This window comes from Heterodontus francisci, chromosome X (genome assembly GCF_036365525.1).
Source record: "Heterodontus francisci isolate sHetFra1 chromosome X, sHetFra1.hap1, whole genome shotgun sequence".
NCBI classification, from domain to species: Eukaryota; Metazoa; Chordata; class Chondrichthyes; order Heterodontiformes; family Heterodontidae; genus Heterodontus; species Heterodontus francisci.
Window position 1 is genome coordinate 13681832 of NC_090421.1, and position 18977 is coordinate 13700808.

The 18977-nt window shown below is 43.2% G+C and overlaps 1 protein-coding gene across 11 annotated transcripts in view; it reads left to right on the forward strand.

The window, feature by feature from the left end:
- Positions 1-18977, forward strand: part of LOC137358555 (R3H domain-containing protein 2) — a 226811-nt gene that overhangs the window by 174861 nt on the left and 32973 nt on the right. For 5 of the 11 annotated variants that reach the window (XM_068024522.1, XM_068024524.1, XM_068024526.1 and 2 more), the window contains 6 exons: positions 558-788; positions 2068-2134; positions 2275-2381; positions 10727-10850; positions 12683-12840; positions 16997-17148. In XM_068024522.1, coding sequence (XP_067880623.1) covers positions 558-788; positions 2068-2134; positions 2275-2381; positions 10727-10850; positions 12683-12840; positions 16997-17148 — 839 coding nt within the window. The remainder of the gene's footprint in view (positions 1-557; positions 789-2067; positions 2135-2274; positions 2382-10726; positions 10851-12682; positions 12841-16996; positions 17149-18977) is intronic. The other 6 variants (XM_068024527.1, XM_068024529.1, XM_068024528.1 and 3 more) reach the window with 2 other exon arrangements.

The window sequence follows — 18977 nt, forward strand, 5'->3', positions numbered from 1 at the left end:
TGTTTGAACAACTCTAACTAGAAGCTGCATTGGAAGCAGAATCCACAAGAGCTTCTATAAGGGAAGTGAATAAATATTTGAAAATGAGAATGTAAAAAGGGTATGTGGATGGGGCAAAGGAATGGAGTCAAAGGAATGATAGCTCTTCTGGAGAGCCAGCACGGGCATGAAGGGCTGAATGGCCTCCTGTATGGTAAAATTCTCTGATTCTGTGGACTACACCTTCCCTTTCTTTGTCTTCAGTATTCAATTATTCTAGCGCTTAAAAAAACACTCCAAAAACTGAATTTGTGTTTGTTTAAACTGAATATATAAACGTGGGAACAGCAGGATATATAGCTTATCCCTCTTAGCATGACCTTTATTATTCATGTATCATTTGTCAATAACAATAAACTCTATCTCAGTGTCTCAATCATTGTGTATACTTTGTACAAAATTAAGGGGATCAGCATAAATTGGAAAATAGATTTCTGTGCAAGAGTTTACTTATTCAGATCTATTGTTTGAGTTGCGAAGATGAAATTTGGGTAATTCTATTTTTATACGCAAACTAGCCTGAAGATCTTGGCAACCAGTTTGGACAGATGAGCCTCAGCCGCCAAGGTTCCGCCGAAGCTCCCGAGACTACCTCTGCTGTATTTCAAGCTCCAGTGATATCCCAGCAGCCTGGCTACATCATAGCTTCGCCAGGGCAGTCTCTCTCTGCACCTCCTTACTCAACATCTGGACATCCCACAGCTCAGCAGGTGCTTCAGCCTCAGGGTTACATACAGCCTCCCCAGCAGGTATTTTTTCATATCACACATCTCTGGTGTTTGACATATGAGAGCAAATTATTGGGCACATACCTGAATTGATTTGCAATAATATATATTACAGTATAGTAAACGTCAAATAGAGCTTCCCGGTGGCTCTGAGTAAATGTATTGCCTAAGGTGGTACTGCAGCTGCACCGACCAAGAAGGTCTGAGGTCCATTCTTCAGTTGTTGATCTTGGCTGCAGTGATGTTGCTACAATTAGCCTCAAGTTACTCTGGACTGGAGAGACGAAAATCAGCCACAGTTCCTGCCCCTGATTTTGTTCTGTGCCTGCTGCTGGAAAATGCATGCATATGGATAATTGAATGAGAACAAAAATGGACTGGCTGTGATACTCTATCAGGCCAAATAATCACCCAAAGCTCATGGTCACTGCTGTTTCTCCTGGCCCAGAAGAAAAACTTTTTTAACTTAACTTTCTGGGCCTCTTCTGGCCCTTAATCCAGTTCCCAGCAGGCTTGGCCTGAGAAGAAAGCCACCACTGCTTTTCCTTGTTCAGGTTTAAGGTTAAAATGGCAGATCAGGCCCCAATTATGTCATCAAAGCCTGATCTACATATTTAAAGAGGACCCTGCTGGCTTTGGGCAGGTGACCATGCTGCCTGCAATTTAAAATTGCAGTTGGTCAGATTGGGGTGGGAAAACTTCATTTTCACCAGGGAGAGTTAAAATCGAGGCCTATGTTGTGGCAAAGCTATTTATTATATGCTGTCATCATTATGGTGCTTTCACTTGCCACCTCCATCAAACTCAACTTGTTCACAGTTTTTTTAAACTATCTTGATAGGTGACTGGGTGGTGCATTTTTTGGTTATAACATGGCTATTTACCTCTGGGATCTGGGTTTAAATCCAACCCAAGATGGTGGAATGAAAGTCTCCTGTGTCTGCTGCACATAAGGGTTCTATGCAGAGTGAGCTTTTAAATTGAGAAGCCAAGGTGAAGGGCCAAACCCATAGTGCAGCATAGCACCAATGTTGAAAGCAACAACTTGCATTTATATAGCGCCTTTAATGTTGTAAAATGTTTCAAGGCACTTCACAGCGGCGTTATATAAAACAAAAGTTTGACATCGAGCCACATAAGGAGATACTAAGATAGATAACCAAAAGAAATTTCCATGTTTCTAAACACCCTGTTGCACTCCCCAATGCTCTTAATTTTAAAGGTTACACTTGCATACAATGGATAGTGGCAAGAGACCCAGACATCAAACATCTCATTCCTTATGAGTAAACTGTTGTAGTTCTGTTTAGCAGGACAAGCTGGAAGGCATGGGTTTGTGGAGATTGGAGGAGGATACAGATCTTGTGGTATGTACCATGTATTGAGATATTTCTGATATCCACATACAGTGATTCTGTGCAAATGCATAATAGGACTGTGATGATCTTGTACTACCCAATGTAAATGTGTTAATATCCTCATAATGCACCATGTGTTCTCTTCACAGAGCAAGAAGAATCTACTCGCCCTACAGCTGAAACTGGAGAGCACCACTCACCGAGTAACAACCATCAACATCTCTACTTGAATCAGGCACCAGCACAAATGCGCACAGTACGCAGAAGTAGTTTGTTATATTAAGAAAACACAAGTCGAGTCACTAAGGGAAGGGTAATGAGGGGCAGCTGGTACAGGGCAAAGGCCCAGGACATTGCATGCCCCTCCCAAATTGCATAGAGATTCACACCTTAGTGGGCCTGCTTTTGCACAGAGACTGGTATACCACTCGAACCATATTTTATTAGTAGATCATCTGAGTAGTGTGCCTGAGTTCAACACCCAGATATGCGCTGCCATCTCCTGCCTGAATGATGTGCATATAACTTGTTCCATGACTACAGTTTATCAAGGAGCATGTGAGCTGCATCTGAATTGGAGGCCTCATCTACAGTATGCACAGTAGAAACATCTGTCATGAATGCTCACTCATCTCTCAGAACAGCCCCAAAATGCAGTCAGGCCTGTTTTGATAAGCTTGGAGTCTGGTTAAAAGCAGTCATGAGAGAGGGATTCATACACCCTATAAATGCCCACTGATCTATGCTCAGACAGATGGGCAGGCATCATAGGGAGAAGCCCTCCAGCAGTGCCGTGTGGAGGCTACTACAGGAGCAGATTATTTGTATTCATGTCAGCGGTAATTCTGAACCTTTCTGCAATCCTGCACAAGTGAAAGCATTGATTCTGCAGCTACTATAGCAGTAGAGGGGCCCTGGCAGTGATGCAGGCCAAGAAAAGTTAGTTGCAGATATGGTTGATGGGCCTTCTGTATCTCCTGCAGCTCAACAGTTGGTTATGCAGCCACCCACCAGTGCCACTCAACTGGGAGAACATTTATTAATATGGTACATGCACAACCTGCCTTCAGAATTTCACAACATACAAGGCAAAGGCATTAAATGAACACATTAAACAGTGTAACACCACATGATGGAATAAAGTTAATTCACTCTTAATATATTTTGTAGTCTGCAATTCTTCATTGTGCAGAAAAGGCATAGAATAGGACACAGCTTTAAGAAGGTACAAAAGCATCAGCAACCTGGGCACAGTGGAGGAACAGTGCACAAGGAGGCTGAGGCAAAAAAGTGACCGACAGGCAAAAAAAAAAAGCGAAAGTGGCTCAATCCTGAGATTACCTTGTGGGTGCCAGGAAGGCCCTTGTGTTAGTACAGTTCATGGCAACGGTGACTTTTGCTGTTGCTGATAATGCAGTGCAAATGACTGACTGTCCCTATGAACCAGGTAACACATCTCCTTCAGTGTTCATGGTGACCCTGAGGCTCCTTATGTACTGTTCCTTCATCATGCCCAGTTTGCTGACTGTCTTACCTGTGGGGATTTGTGTATCATTCTATATCCTTGGCTGCCCTCTTCTCCTCCACTGTGATATACCTGCCAATGGCTGCTACACCCACCACTCTCTGACAGAAAGTTTAGTGTTCTGTGTTGATATTTTCAAATTTTCCCTTAAACTGACTGGAATAAAGTGCCCACTTGACTGCAGCTGTAGAATGATGCACATTTTTGTTACTAATAACTTTTAAAAAGGTTGTAAGAAACACAAAAAAATACTTTTTTCTTACATCTTTCATTATTTGTTCCATTTTCAGAGCAGCAATAAAGTTTGGCATATAAGTCCTAAATTTGCAGAGTCTCGCAGGCAGCAGGGGCAGGTTGGAAACTCTTTGGAAAGATTTCCGACAGCACCTCTCAAACCCAGTAACCTCTACCACCTAGAAGAACAAGGGCAGCAGACGCATGGGAACACCAGCACCTGCAAGTTCCCCTCCAAGCCACACACCATCCTGACTTGGAAATATATCACTGTTCCTTAATCATTGCTTGGTCAAAATCCTGGAAGTCCTGCCATGATAGCACTGTGGGTGTACCTACGCCACATGGACTGCAGCTGTTCAAGAAAGCAGCCCACCATCACCACCTCAAGGGCAAGTAGGAATGGGCAGTAAATGTTGGTCTTGCCAATGATACCCATACACCCAGAATGATTTTTTTAAAGTCAGAAGCACAAATTCACATGACTGATTTACGGCTGCTTGATTTTCTGATGGGTGATTTAGAGGCAAAAACTGCATGCAAACTCATTTTAATAAAATCACCTCAATAGTGGTTCCACGCTGAACTTCATATATCTTTGGGCATGGCTCTTCCTCAGGTGCCAGCTCTGCTCATAACAAGTAGGCGCAGGGCTGTCCTGGCAGCTGGCCTGCTCACATAGGTCTCTTAAAGCAGAATAGAGCTTTTTTTGTTCCAGGTCAAGTTTTTAAAAAACAATTTATTCCCTTTTGCTGCATTTTGTTGGGCAGCCCTCTGTCATTCAGTTTGTTTCCCTTGCCGGTATTTTTCTTTATTTTTAGTTGCTGCTGTCATTTAAATCACACCATACAACGAGATTACCTTTGGGTAATCTAAACACACCAAAATTAAGACAAAAGAGAGGAGTGCATGAGGGCCAATTGATGCAACTGCTATGGCCCCTGAAGTGTTATCTGTGGTCCGGACTGTCACCTGTCATTAGCCCAGGACCAGCATTAGAAAACTCCATACATATCTGGCTGTGTCAGAGGAGATTTGTCGTCTTCACTTCTGCTTCCAAGACGGCTGCCATAGAATTGTGACATCGGCTGAATCAAAGATGGTACCTCCTTGCAGAGGTGAAGCTTTCATGCTGCCAGATCGTTGTAGGCCACCCCCAGGAGATATCAGGTGATCTGCAGTGGACACACGTACAAGCAAATGCCAAAATGTTATGTTTGTGACCTACAATACCTCCACAATCAGAGCAGAGAGCTTTCACTGGGTCGCAGGGTTCTCTTGAGTGCAGTACCATGCATATATCCACGTGAGCATGAGAATTCTTCATAACCCCCCTGGCCTTCATGAATTTGCATTCAATTCATGTTCAATGATGCTTGACCATAGAAACACTATCATGCACATCACTTACTGTTATATAGGCGGCAGCCATGTTGGCTTCATCACACAGCATTCCATGGCGCCTGCATTATATGACCATAAACAAACACTGGCTGGATGACTCTTAGCAGATCAGGCTATCCTTTGCATCTATGGCTGCTGATGCTGCTAAGAAATCCTCTAACAGCAGAGAAGTACCTCGACCTGGATGTCTCATCATTTGTTTATGGTTCTTTGCTGCCTTTAAGAGAATTGTGCTATGCCGTGTGTGTAAAAGAGCAATGGTTGTGCTCAGTGCTTCAAATGCTATTCCAGAGCAAGTGTACAATGGATGATGGGCCCCACAAGAAATGTGTGCAAAAGTGAGGAGTGCATTTACGTTCACCTTGCTGCGAGCAAACTTCATCCTTATTTGCGGCTAAATGCAAGGGGCCTGGATTAACTCGATCATCAACTTCCCTCCATGCAGCTAACACCTGCTTTTAATGTCCTAAACCTCAAATAGGACCCACTGCCTTTTGGTGCACAGCATCAAAGTGGAGCCATGCTGTTCACAGGGCACTGTTTTGTCATTGTAAATAATTAAACCATTTTTCGTCCACCACAACAACTTCCCCTTTCATGGGGATTGGCGGCCCTTTAAGAAACTTCTGCCCCACTGGATTTTGCACTCCTGCCCAAGAGTGGTGTAAGTCTAGCTCTGTAGGCAAGCTTTTCTTGTGCCTGTAGGCCATTCATATTGGGGAAAGGGACTCCTATTGCAAGCTACCAGCGCAAGTGCAATTTTGCCTGTCATGCGAAATCGGGTCTATAATCCGCTAGTATTTTGATCGACGACATTCCCCATCTTTATCTACTTATTTGGTAAACTTAGCCGAGTCCTGTATTTTTTAAGAATGGAAAAAAAAAGTCCATTGCCTTGTTCAGGAGTTGTCGTGATTGAGCTGTTGGACTTGGAAGGACAGGAAGTTGTGAGCACAGCAGGTGTGCAATCTGAAGCAAATTGTGAACATAGAGTGGAATTATCAGCAAGGATTGGCTAGGTTTGATGAGTGAAAGAGCTCGAGATGGTGGGGGCGGGGGGCTGGTGGTGGCATGTGATGATAATTAGTGCCAGAACCTGTTGAAGGCTTTGGAGATGTCTAATGTAATGACAGATGATTCGCCAAGATGTCCAAGAGACACAAAAAAAAAGTTCAAGAGAATTCTGGAGGTGCACAAGATCACCAGTGGGAATGGCTGTTTCAAAATCCTACTGTTGATTGTGAATTAGATGAAAACATTTAAGGTGACCAGTATGAAGTTTTCTTGATTTGTTTAGCAGCATTGCACCTTTGAAGTGAAACAAATAGTTTAATCCGTCATGTGAATTTGAATGTTTGCAATTGCACAAGGAGATCATGGGGCCAAAAGTTATTGCAATGCAAATTTAAAACTACACAGGGGCTCTTTGAAAAAATGATTGCTTGAATCATTCAAGACATTTTAGATGCAGGCCTTGTTTGGGAGTGAACAGGACAAGATCAAAATATGCTGAGTTTATTGTCCAGAAACAGAGCTATTGAAGTTACAGACTTTGAATATTCTTTGAAGTTTTTAGGAAGGACAATTGACCCATTGTGAACTTTTTCACCATGGACATATATTGTACTTTCCACATTTGGCAACTTTTGTGCTTCATATTACTGTTTAAAGTTCATAGAATCATTGAAATGTACAGAACGGAAGGAGGCCATTCGGCCCATCGTGTCCACGCAGGCTGACAAGGAGCAATCCAGCTGAATCGCACATTCCAGCTCTTGGTCCGTAGCCTTGTAGTTTACGGCACTTCAAGTGCATATCCAAGTATCTTTTAAATGTTATGAGGGTTTCTGCCTCTGCCACCCTTTCAGGCAATGAGTTCCAGATCCCCATCACCCTCTGGGTGAAAAAACCTCCCTTCTAATCCCTTCTAAACCTCTTACACTAAATCTATGACCCCTAGTTATGGAACCCTCAATCAAGGGGAATAGGGCCTTCCTATCCACTCTATTTAGATCCCTCATAATTTTATACACTTCAATTAGGTCTCCCCTCCACCTCCTCTGTTCCAATCTTTCCTCTGAACTAAAATTCTCCAGTTCAGACAACAGCCTTGTAAATCTCCTCTGTACCCTCTCTGGCGCAATCACATCTTTCCTATACTGTGGTGACCAGAACTGTACACAGCACTCCAGCTGTGGCCTAACTGGTGTTGTATACAGTTCCAGCATAACCTCCCTGCTCTTATATTCAGTTCCTCAGCTAATAAAGGCAAGTATTCCATACGCCTTCTTGACCACCTTATCTACCTGTCCAGCCACCTTCAGGGATTTGTGAACATGCACTCCAAGTTCCCTCGTTTTCTCTACACTTCTCAGTATCCTACCATTTATTGTGTAATCCCTTGTCTTGTTAGCCTTCCCCAAATGCATTACCTCACTTCTCTGGATTGAACTCCATTTGCCACTGTTCCACCCACCTGACTAGTCCATTGACATCTTCCTGCAGTCTACAGTTTTCTTCTTCATTATCAACCACACAGCCAATTTCTGTATCGTTTACAAACCTCTTAATCATACCCCCTACATTCAAGTCCAAATCATTGATCTATGATGCCAAAAGAAAGGGGCCTAGTACTGAGCCCTGCAGAACCCCGTTGGAAACGGTCCTTCAGCCACAAAAACACCCATCGACCATTACCCTTTGCTTCCTGCCTCTGAGCCAATTTTGGATCCAACTTGCCACTTAAGGCTTTTACTTTCATGACCAGTCTACCATGGGAGATCTCATCAAAAGCCTTGCTAAAATCCATTTCGACTATATCAAATGCACTGCCCTCATCGACCCTCCTTGTTAGCTCCTCAAAAAATTCAAGCATGTTCATCAGACACGACCCTCCCTTAACAAATCTATGCTAACTGTCTTTGATTATTCCATGCCTTTCTAAATGAAAATTTATCCTGTCCCTCTGAATTTCTTCCCAATAATTTTCCCACCACCGAGGTTAGGTTGGCTGGACTGTAATTACTCAGTCTATCCCTTTCTCCATTTTTAAACAATGGTACAATGTGAGCTGTCCTGCAGTTCTCTGGCACCACACCTATAGCCAGAGAGGATTGGAAAATGATGGTCAGAACCTCCGTTATTTCTTCCCTTGCTTCCCTGAGCCTAGGATACATTTCGTCTAGGCCTGGGGATTTATCCACTTTCAAAGATATTAAACCCCTTAATACTTCCTCTCTCACTGTTAATTTCATCTAATATTTCACACTCCTCCTCCCTGATTGCATTGTCTTTTGTGAAAACAGACACAAAGTATTCATTAAGAACCATGTCAATATCCTCCACACACAGGTTACCCTTATGGTCCCTAATAGGCCCTATTTTTTCTTTAGTTATCCTCTTGCTCATTATGTATTTATAAAAAAATCGTTGGGTTTTCCTTGACTTTACTTGCCAACATTTTTTCATGTCCTCTCTTTGCTTTCCTAATTTTCTTTTTCATTTTACCCCTACACTTTTTATGCTCCTCTAGGTTTTCTGCAGGTATTGAGCCCTCGGTATGTCATAAGCTTCCTTTTTTTCTTTATCCTCTCCTTTAAGCCCCTTGACATTCAGGGTGTTCTGGATTTGTTAGTTCCACCCTTTTCCTTTAAGGGAACATACTTACTCTGAACTTTCACTATCCTTCAGTAGCTTTAGTCTGTAAACCTCTGGTCTGTGTGCCAAATATCAACATTTCAGAGTTTGGCACTGTGAGACTTGCATTGGGAATAATTGTTACTACCTTGGATTGCAAGTCTGTGATTATGGAGTATGAGGAAGGTGCAGTTTCTAGATCGTGGTACAAGCTTAACCTATGGGAGTCACTGTTTGATACCTTAGGACTTCTTACTATGTTAAAAGTGCTACATATAAAGTGTAAGTTGTTAAGTGAGAAGAGAGTTCTGCAAAAACCTGGAGCAATGATGAATAATTTGCAAGGTTGTAACTTCTATAACTCCAGAAAGTACTAATGTTGGAACCAATAAGGTTGGTAGAAGGGTGTTGGGAATATATTTGGGATAGGGTGAACAAGAGCAAATATCCAAGGAAAGCTGGAGTGGGGATAAGGGAGAGTAAAGTAATGGCATGGGACAGAGGTACACTTGGAGACGCACATTTTGACCCAGGGAGCAGTCTTGTTGAACCAGATGGAAGGGATCAGATAAACCTAACAGGCATAATAGTTGATGATAATGGTTACGTAGTGTTGAAGAAAATCCAGATTGTGCCCAATTCTTGAACAAATTCTCCGGACTCAGACGTTGAGAACAAACACTTTATTGCATGATATCATGGGAGAGCACACCTTACCTAAAGGCGGTCCAGTGCTGCTCCCCCCAAGAGCTACAGATCGCCGTGGACTTATATAGTATAAAAGAAGCAGAGCTAACAGTTTCACAATTAGATAAGCACCCACAAGACTGCCTACGTAACAGTGCACCATGCAGGGTCCGAGGTCAGCAAAACATCAGTTTCAACAATAACAAGCTAGTTCCTTAATTTAATGCCCACTCCAGACACCATATCTGGCCGTAATGTCTGATTGTGGTTAGCTGCTCTGTCTACAATTTATGACCGTTGGTTGTGGTTAGATTAGCTACAAGCTGTGTCCTGCTTTTCTGCTTCTACAAAGTTAAGTAATAATTAGCAAAGCTCAGAAAATTCTCCAACACGTAGAATGATGGAGAGTTCTTTCCTAAGATCATTGCGATTATCGTTTGTCAAAAGTGAGTCAAAAAGATCAGCCTTCTCTTCAGCAGAGCAAGAAATTGTACCACTGGGACTTGAGAGTGGAAACCAAGACTTGCAGAACCTGAGAGGCATCTTTGGCAGTCTCAATCCCATTCCTGGTGGACATGGGCCCACAGCTGAAATTGCTCAATTCAACACCAATTGACACTAAATTGGCAATCACAGGTAGAACATAAACAGCTGTTGTACATAATGTAACAATGTGCTTTGGTGCAAATGTAAGTGCTCATTTGACATTTGGACCAAGGCATATTGTTGAGGCAGAGTAGAGGGAGCTTTATTTTGGGGTCTAAATGTTTTCTTCATGACTTGAAAGTGCTTGTCTGGCATGGTTAGGCCAGTCGTTTAAACTTCTAAATTGGAATTTCATTAGAACCTCTTGGTTAAAATACTGCCTCTTATCTCACTCTCAACTACCTATTGTCCTCTGTATAATAAAACAGACTTTGATAATCTTGTTCATCATGTACACAATCTCTCAGCTACTGTAATCTGGATATGTATACATCCTTGAGTGTCCTGAGTGTACCACATTTGTAAAAATGTGTTGCGATGCCTTGGCTTTATGGATGCAGGATAATAGCAAGTTGCCAGTTTTGGAATTGAGGTTAACTGAATTATTTTGTCCTTTTCTGTTTCTGCAGATCCCTGTCTCTTATTACCCCCCTGGGCAGTACCAAAGCTCCAACCAACAGTACCGGCCTCTTTCCCAGGTTCCTTACAACTCTCAGCGCAGTCAACAACTGCCTCAGCCAGCGCAACAAACAGGTTAGAGAAGTCGACTGCATTTCAGGCTTAAAGATGATTTAAGAGGGTGCAGCTGACATACGTATCAGACTAGCCCTTTTTTTATCACGTGGTAACAATTCTTACCTGGTCATGTTGACCTGTAGATGTCAACAATAGTCTTAGATCAAGTTAATCTTGAGATTTGTTGATGTATAAAAAAAAAATCTGAAGTTGCTCCTTAGTCTATGCATTCAGCTTTTAATTGGCTGCTTTTCAGTCAATAAAAATCAATTTTCTTCTCTTTTGGCATCCTGCACTCACTGCTGTAGAAAGGTCTTGCCTCAGTGCCATTTTGCAAGGAAAAGTCATGAGACAACATCTTTGTAAGATATCAGGGCATTGTGCATGTAACTTTTCCAGCATTGAAGACATGGTTTAAATGAACAATGTTTTAGTTTGTGTTGCCCAGTTAGTAAAATATTCCAAATTTATATTCTATCACACACAGGTTTTTTCATCTGATTGTCCTGTGCAAGTTGCTGGCATCTGACCAATTTGCTCTTCTCGAATATTTATGTAAAATGCATTAAGTTTGCTATTTTCAAACTGCACAAAATGTAGAAAGTGGTATCTTCACAGATGTGGATAGACATGATCGCTGCTTTGTTTTTCAATAAGAGAAACCTTATGTGTCAGCCTCCAACAGTTGTTTGCAGTTTTCTACTTGGGCTTGTTGGGACCACTGCCAGTGTCTTTAGTGAATTTTGGAGGAGTGGATCCAGAGAAACTAGAATTATAGCTTAGGCCAGTGCGTCTGGAAGACTGCTGGGCCAAAGTCAGCCAAAAGGAGACCTGGTTTCACGTCACACTATTACAATAATAAAGATTTTTGTGACAGGTTTTATTACTGCAATATCAATGTCTGTTTCAGTGTCTTAATGCGTGAACTCATAACCTAAAAAAGGGTTTCCATAGGGGAACAATAATTTTCCTGACATTCTAAGGGTTAATCTGTTTTATATCCGATTTGATTTGGTGATCTTCCAGACTTTTCAGGTTTGGCATGTTCCATAGGTTCACCAGTAATTTGGTAAAATGGCTGCTGTTTCTTCTAGAAGAGCAAAATTGATATCTGAACATGTAATGTTATTGCCTCTAATGGTCAAATTTGATATCACTGTACACATTGGAGAATGCAGCAGTTTGGTGCTTGTGCTACACTGCCTCATTCAGCTGCAGAAATCAGAACAGTTGTTAAAGACGTTGGGATAGACTTTTGACTTGCTGGCTGGGTGGATATTTCCGTTGTGGAAAATCAGGCAGTTCCTATAACAGGCATCTAATTCACTGTGCCAGTTTTATACCTGGGCAGCAAGTTGAAAACCTGCCCCTGCGTTTTCAATGCTGCAGAGCACATTTCTTGGAGGGATGCTCCTTGTCTGTTCTTGATCGTCCAATGATCCTCATAGAGTCTGCTATGATTTATTTTTTTAAAAGCTGTTTATTTTCTACTTAAACATAAAAAGTTTCACATACCAGTTGCCTCTGTTAGCAGATATCAAAGTGCTATTATTTATGTGTGAGGCATCATAGATGAGTATCATCTGTTACGGCCAGATTCTGTACTCGCCTGAAGTCCACGCATGTATTTTTTAAATTGCAGGGACTGAGGTAGGAAGGTAAGTGCACTATTTCTGACATTCCTCCTTACTGTAAAGGATGTATTTGGGGGCAAGTGTACATCATGCTTTGTAGTTAATATGACACTAATGTTTCTTCTTGAGGTTCTTGCCAGTCACGCATCTATCTTGTGGTTTATAGTAAGTGACCAATGGTCCAGCTCTTACTCAGATTATTATTCTGGAACATAGGTTTACAGGGCGTGATACCAAACCAGCAGCAGACCTATCAAGGGATGATGAGCGTACAGCAACCCCAAACATCAGGCTTGATGAATAATCAGCGAAGCAATCTGGGAAACCAAATGCAAGGGATGATGGTCCAATACTCATCTGTTCCATCATATCAGGTAATGAATTAGAAACCTAATTTTAAAATTACATTCATCACACTTTTCAGTGTTATATATAGAGTGAAATGTTCAGAACATTGGCTTTGCCATAAGGTACTGTTCTTTCACCACTGAGATCTAGGAAATAGATATATTATTGAAGCATATTTTATGAACAAAACATTTACCTGTGATTTTTTTTCATGTTAGTGACCCTTAAGTGTTTTTCCTTTCCTGAAAGCAAGAAAACGTGAGGAGGGTCACCAGCATCTTTTGTTGGTGAGGAGTTTAGTGCTTCTGATTGGTTCAGCATGACTAACAGGCAGACCATGTGTAAATGCGTTCTTGCACTTAGTGCGTTGATTAAACAGTGTCAGTGGGCACTCTGGTCCTCATTGTCTCTCACCCAGATGTACAATGTAAAGATGTGTGATTTTCTGTATGTCAGATCTATCTAAGAGCATCTACAATACCTGAGACTACTTTGTTGGACCTCATACAGTGCCAGAGTTGTAACAACTGTTCAAAAGCATCCACTTGCACTGCCTCACCTGAGACCTCTATTCGACTCAGGTGGCTTGTTGCCCACTGGTGCCCAATGTTACTGGTGTAGACCTCTTGTATCAATGAAAGCTAGAGGAGTAACCTTCAGTGTTGCTCAGTGCCAGGGATACTGTCCTGATTAGTACCACTGGTGACCAGATTTCTTCCAAGCACCACCTGAGTTTGGCTACCCATCTCTGCCCAAAAGAGCCCACGATTACTGCTTCTGTCTCCGCCAACCCCCCCGCCCCATTTGTTGTCTGACATCATTTAGTTGGGTTTCATGGGGACGCAGCAATTCTGAGCCCTGTTTATGGGAAATCACTGTCAGAAGGTGAGCCCCACAGTACTGGGGAGGGGATGGTAGAAACCCCAGCTGTGTCTTGCTTCAGGCCTCCTCCTCCTTCTCTAGCTGTTTCTGAAGCCCCTTTCTATCACTTTCTGCAACTCCTGGAGCACGTGTATGTGCTAGGGCTTTGACTTCCAGAGAAAGTCTTGGTATTACTTCACCTCCATTCAGTGTATTTCCACTCAGGCCGTGGGGCTCTGACTCCATTAACTTCTTGCTTCATGAACTTGCATATCTTGCTTCCCCATTCCTTTTACCAGGGAACTTCCTTAACCCTCAGTGAGTGTAGCCAGCTTGTACTATAGATAACTTGGGGGGGGGGGGGGGAATTTTATGCTCTCCCCCATGGCGGTTTTGGAGGTGGGGAGAGCATATTGTCCGGGGTGGGGGGGGAGGGGGCGACCCTGCCACCTTCCCACCTCCGCTAAAATTAAGTCTAGTGTGGGAAGATCTGTGAACGGCCTTCCAGCCCCACTGCCAATTGAGGCTCTTAAGTGGGCAATTAATGCCCAATTAAGGGCTTCATTCTGCTGCAGTTAGCCCAGTGGCGGGCAGGCCTGTTGCCGCATGGAGAGCACGGCAAGAAAAACCATGTGGGTTGCTTGCTGGCTCCGTTGTGGGGTGGGGGGGGGGGTCCCTCGTTCAAAGGCACTAAATGACCGAGCATTGGGAAGGGGGGGCCCATTGAGGACCACCCCCTGCCTTTGCTGCCGAGCCCCCTACACACCCCTCCCCTGCAACACGACTCCCGCCCTGACCTACCTGTGGCCTGGGTCCAGCGCCGCTCCTAGGCCTCGGGTGGGTGCTCCACCAGCAGCAGCCACCACCTCCAGGGTGGTGCTGCTCAGTTAAAGAGCTGCCGGCATCTGATTGGCCTGCAACTCTCAGAGAGTGGGACTTCCGTTGCCAGTGTCCTTGATCCCGTGGGAGGCCCCTCAATGTTCAGTTAAGCGCCTGATTGACACTTGATTTGGCAGGCTTCCCACAGAAGGGGCGACGCGGGGTTCTTACCAGCACTTTTGCCGGAGGTCGAGATCTCCGTCACCCGATAAAATCCTGGCCTTGGAGTCAGTGTCTGACCTGGAAATTGGTTGGGTAGTTGGGGGGGGAGAAGTTCTGAGAAAGAAAAGTCTAATTTTTCAGCAACTCCTATTGCATCGATCTTGATTCCTAGTTCTTGTTGTTCAATGTTGGAACTTGTCTTCATTGAAGGCCTCTGCCCCCTAGAGTGAAACCTTTTCTGTAAATCTCTTCGATCTTTATCTCTGACTCTGTTTCTCACTTTCTCCATTTTTTTGATTGTAAATGTCATTCTTTCTGTCCCCTTTCTAGTCTCTCTTCCACTTTCTGTGTGGCTGTAGTGTTTTGTCTGCCAAAGTCCTGTGTATAGGATGGACAGAGTTGTAAATGGGCTCAGACTAGGAACAGAGAGCTTCCTAACACTAAGGCTGTGGAGACTGGGAATGCAATTGAAGCACTTGGGCTAGAGTCTGGACTTGCTACTGGGAGGGAAAGATTTCGTGGGAGGCCTAGCTGGGAGGGAGCTACTTGGGTTAATGGGAATACTGCAGAATAGAGAATCCAAGCTGGTCAGGTAGTTGAGAGCTGTCATAAGAACATAAGAACTAGGAGCAGGAGTAGGCAATTCAGCCCCTCGAGCCTGCTCCGCCATTCAATACGATCACGGCTGATCTTATCTTGGCCTCAACTCCACTTTCCTGCCCGTTCTCCATAACCCTTCAACCCATTCCTAATTAAAAATCTGTTTATCTCCTCAAATTTACCCAATGTCCCAGCATCCACCGCACTCTGGGTAGTGAATTCCACAGATTCGCCACCCTTTGAGAAGTAATTTCTCCTCACCTCTGTTTTAAATCTGCTACCCCTTATCCTAAAACTATGACCTCTCGTTCTAGATTGCCCCACAAGAGGAAACATCCTCTCTATGTCTACTTTGTCAATCCCCTTAATCATCTTATATACGGTGGCGCAGTGGTTAGCACCGCAGCCTCACAGCTCCAGCGACCCGGTTTCAATTCTGGGTACTGCCTGTGTGGAGTTTGCAAGTTCTCCCTGTGTCTGCGTGGGTTTTCTCCGGGTGCTCCGGTTTCCTCCCACATGCCAAAAGACTTGCAGGTTGGTAGGTAAATTGGCCATTATAAATTGCCACTAGTATAGGTAGGTGGTAGGGGAATATAGGGACAGGTGAGGATGTGATAGGAATATGGGATTAGTGTAGGATTAGTATAAATGGGTGGTTGATGGTCGGCACAGACTCGGTGGGCCAAAGGGCCTGTTTCAGTGCTGTATCTCCAAACTAAACTAAACCTCAATTAGATCTCCTCTCATTCTTCTAAACCCGAGAGAGTAAAGGCCTAAACTGCTCAATCTCTCTTCATAAGACAAGCCCCTCATCTCTGGAATCAATCTAGTGAACCTCCTCTGAACTGCCTCCAATGCAACTACACCCTTTCTCAAGTAAGGGGACCAAAACTGTACGCAATACTCCAGGTGCAGTCTCACCAATGCCTTGTACAGTTGCAGCAACACTTCCCTACTTTTATACTCTATTCCTTTAGCAATAAATGCCAAAATTCAATTTGCCTTCCTTATCACCTGCTGTACCTGCAAACTAGTTTTCAGCGATTCATGAACGAGGACACCCAGATCCCTCTGCACCAAAGCACTCTGAAGTTTCTCTCCATTTAGATAATAATTTGCCTTTCTATTCTTCCGATCAAAATGGATAAACTCACACTTATCCACGTTAAAATCCACCTGCCAAATTTTGGCCCATTTATCTAATCTATCCATATCAAGCATTATACTGAAGGGCTGCAAAATCTAGGAATGAGAGGAGGCCAGGGACACTATAATGGGTGGCAGTAGGTTTGAGGGGGACACCTGTATCCCAAAGCCAAAGCAGAAATGGAGCTGGGAAGACATGTTAAGTGCCTGCCTTTTGGATTTTAAACAAAATCTGGGTTATGTCATTCCTATAGACCTTCAGATTACTGGAAAAGTGCTAGAGTTGTTGGCACTTGATTCCCATGGGTCAAAGGAAGAATAGGTTGTGTAGTTCCCACAGAGCAATCACATTACTATAAAACAGTATGATGGCTTAAGAGCATTGCAAGAAGCTGAATGGAGGAATTGGTTATATATTTCTCACTTATTAGTTGAATCAAACAGCTTCAAAACCTGGTTTTTAATCAATCGGATAGTCTACCAAGAAATAGTTTCTTTTTCTCTCCCTAAATTGATTTGTTATTGACTACACAGGTGCCAATGTCCAGTGATTCTCAAGTAGTTGTACAGCAGACTTACCAGCAGCCTGTCATGGTACCCAGTCAGTCTGTCCAGGGAACACTGCCTGGTGGAGGAGTGCCAGTATATTACAGTGTAATTCCACCATCTCAGCAAAATAGCACAAGGTAAGAGATTGCTATATAGTAGATGCACCTGGTTAGGAGCTCTTGTTTTAGGAAGCATGGTGCCACTCAAGACTGAGATGTAATTTCTGATCTATATAATCTACAATCACAATGACTTTGGAGAAGTAATTTAAATGTGACTGTTTCTTTTACAATACAGTGTAACTTATGTATTTAATAATGAATTAAAGCTGATCACAGTCTGAAGCAGTGCCTGGAAATAAAAGCTAAGCCTTCAGTTAGTGCAGGAGGAATGGTAAGAAGTATGAAAGTAGATTGCCTGCAACAAAATATGCAAGGGTCAGCTCATATACCATACAGAATGTACCGGCTCAACAAATATAACCTCTCCGTACCACATTAGCGCTGGAGGGGCTGCAGATAGAAGAATGCACATTCTGCTCAAGCCCTGGACTCAGCCATTTTGGATGGTTGTCCAGGAAATCTCAAGTATTGTGAGCAGCCTTGCAGTTCCAGAGGACTCAGCCCACTGTTTGTTGGTCCTACTCACCTGGAAGGCAAAAGACTTTTTTTTTCCCCCCCCTTCTTCCTCCCCCCCCAACCAAAACGAGCAGCCTAACACAGTTCTTGCTACTAGCAGCAAGAAAGTGCATCTCCCCTGGTCTGGCACAGTGCAGACCTCCCCACAACAAACACGCGGCTGAAGCTCGTGGGGCGTATCTCAATCCAAATGAGTGATTTTTGACCTTTGGCTGTAACTGGGTAATACCAAGTAATTTGGGACCCATTCTTGGAGGCTCGTTCGTTGCAGGCAACCTCAGCACAGTGATCCACCCACTGACAAGGACCGACAACAGACTTAACCATCTAAACTCCCATTGCTCCCAGTGTGTGCACAGCTATGTCAAGAAACCTGAACACATGTATTCCTCCTATAAGCACTGTGTAAATATGACATATATGTGAATGCAAACTCTTGATATGTATTTTTTTCTTGATATATTATACAGTCTTTGTGAAGACTTCTCCTTTTAAAATGTCAAACTGATTTTGGATCTTTGCCTACTGCTGTATTTTTCTTGAAATGTATCCGTGGGCACTTACAAAATGTTAGCCCATGATTAAGTAGGGTTGGCCAAGCTATGGAGAGCCCTCATCTGCCACACAGATTCAAATCTCAGCTTCAACTACGTAACTTGGGATATCACCGTTGGATCAAGTCCATCAATGATTAGCCAAATTGCATGTTGTTCTGAGGAGCAGAGGGGTAGGGTGATAGCGTGGTGAATTTGTAGTCCTGGCCTTTGCCAATTGAAGGAGGATAATGGGGAAGTGGGGAAAGCAGTAAAGAGTAATATAATGTTGGAAAAACATAAAAATGTATGTAAAGGTTTGCATCAAGTGTCTTGCACTTACTATCCTAGTGTTTTTTTTTGAGAATACTAGTAGATCTCCTATGATATCGGTCAAAGTGGTACCAGACCTGAACTGTGCTCTTTAATGCTTACTGCGGTTCCAATTCAGCCTGAACGCAATAGCAGTTCGCTCATCGCTGTAATGCAGCAAATTTACTGCAGCAATATATCATGACTGACGAGGTAAAAATATTGCACACGGTACTCATACTGGTATGGTAATATTTATCAACCATTTTATAAAACGTGCTTAGGGTGTTCTACTCTCTCAGACCTCTTATTTCCAGCTATTTGCACCCTAAAATATTTTTTCCTGCAACTCACATGGTGGAATTTGATTCTGCCATCTTAAAGACTACAATCATTGGCCCTCTCTACTTCCCTCATCTACATGCTGTCCCTTGGCAAAGTTATCCACAGACATGGGCTCAACTTCTATATGTAGCCTGATAT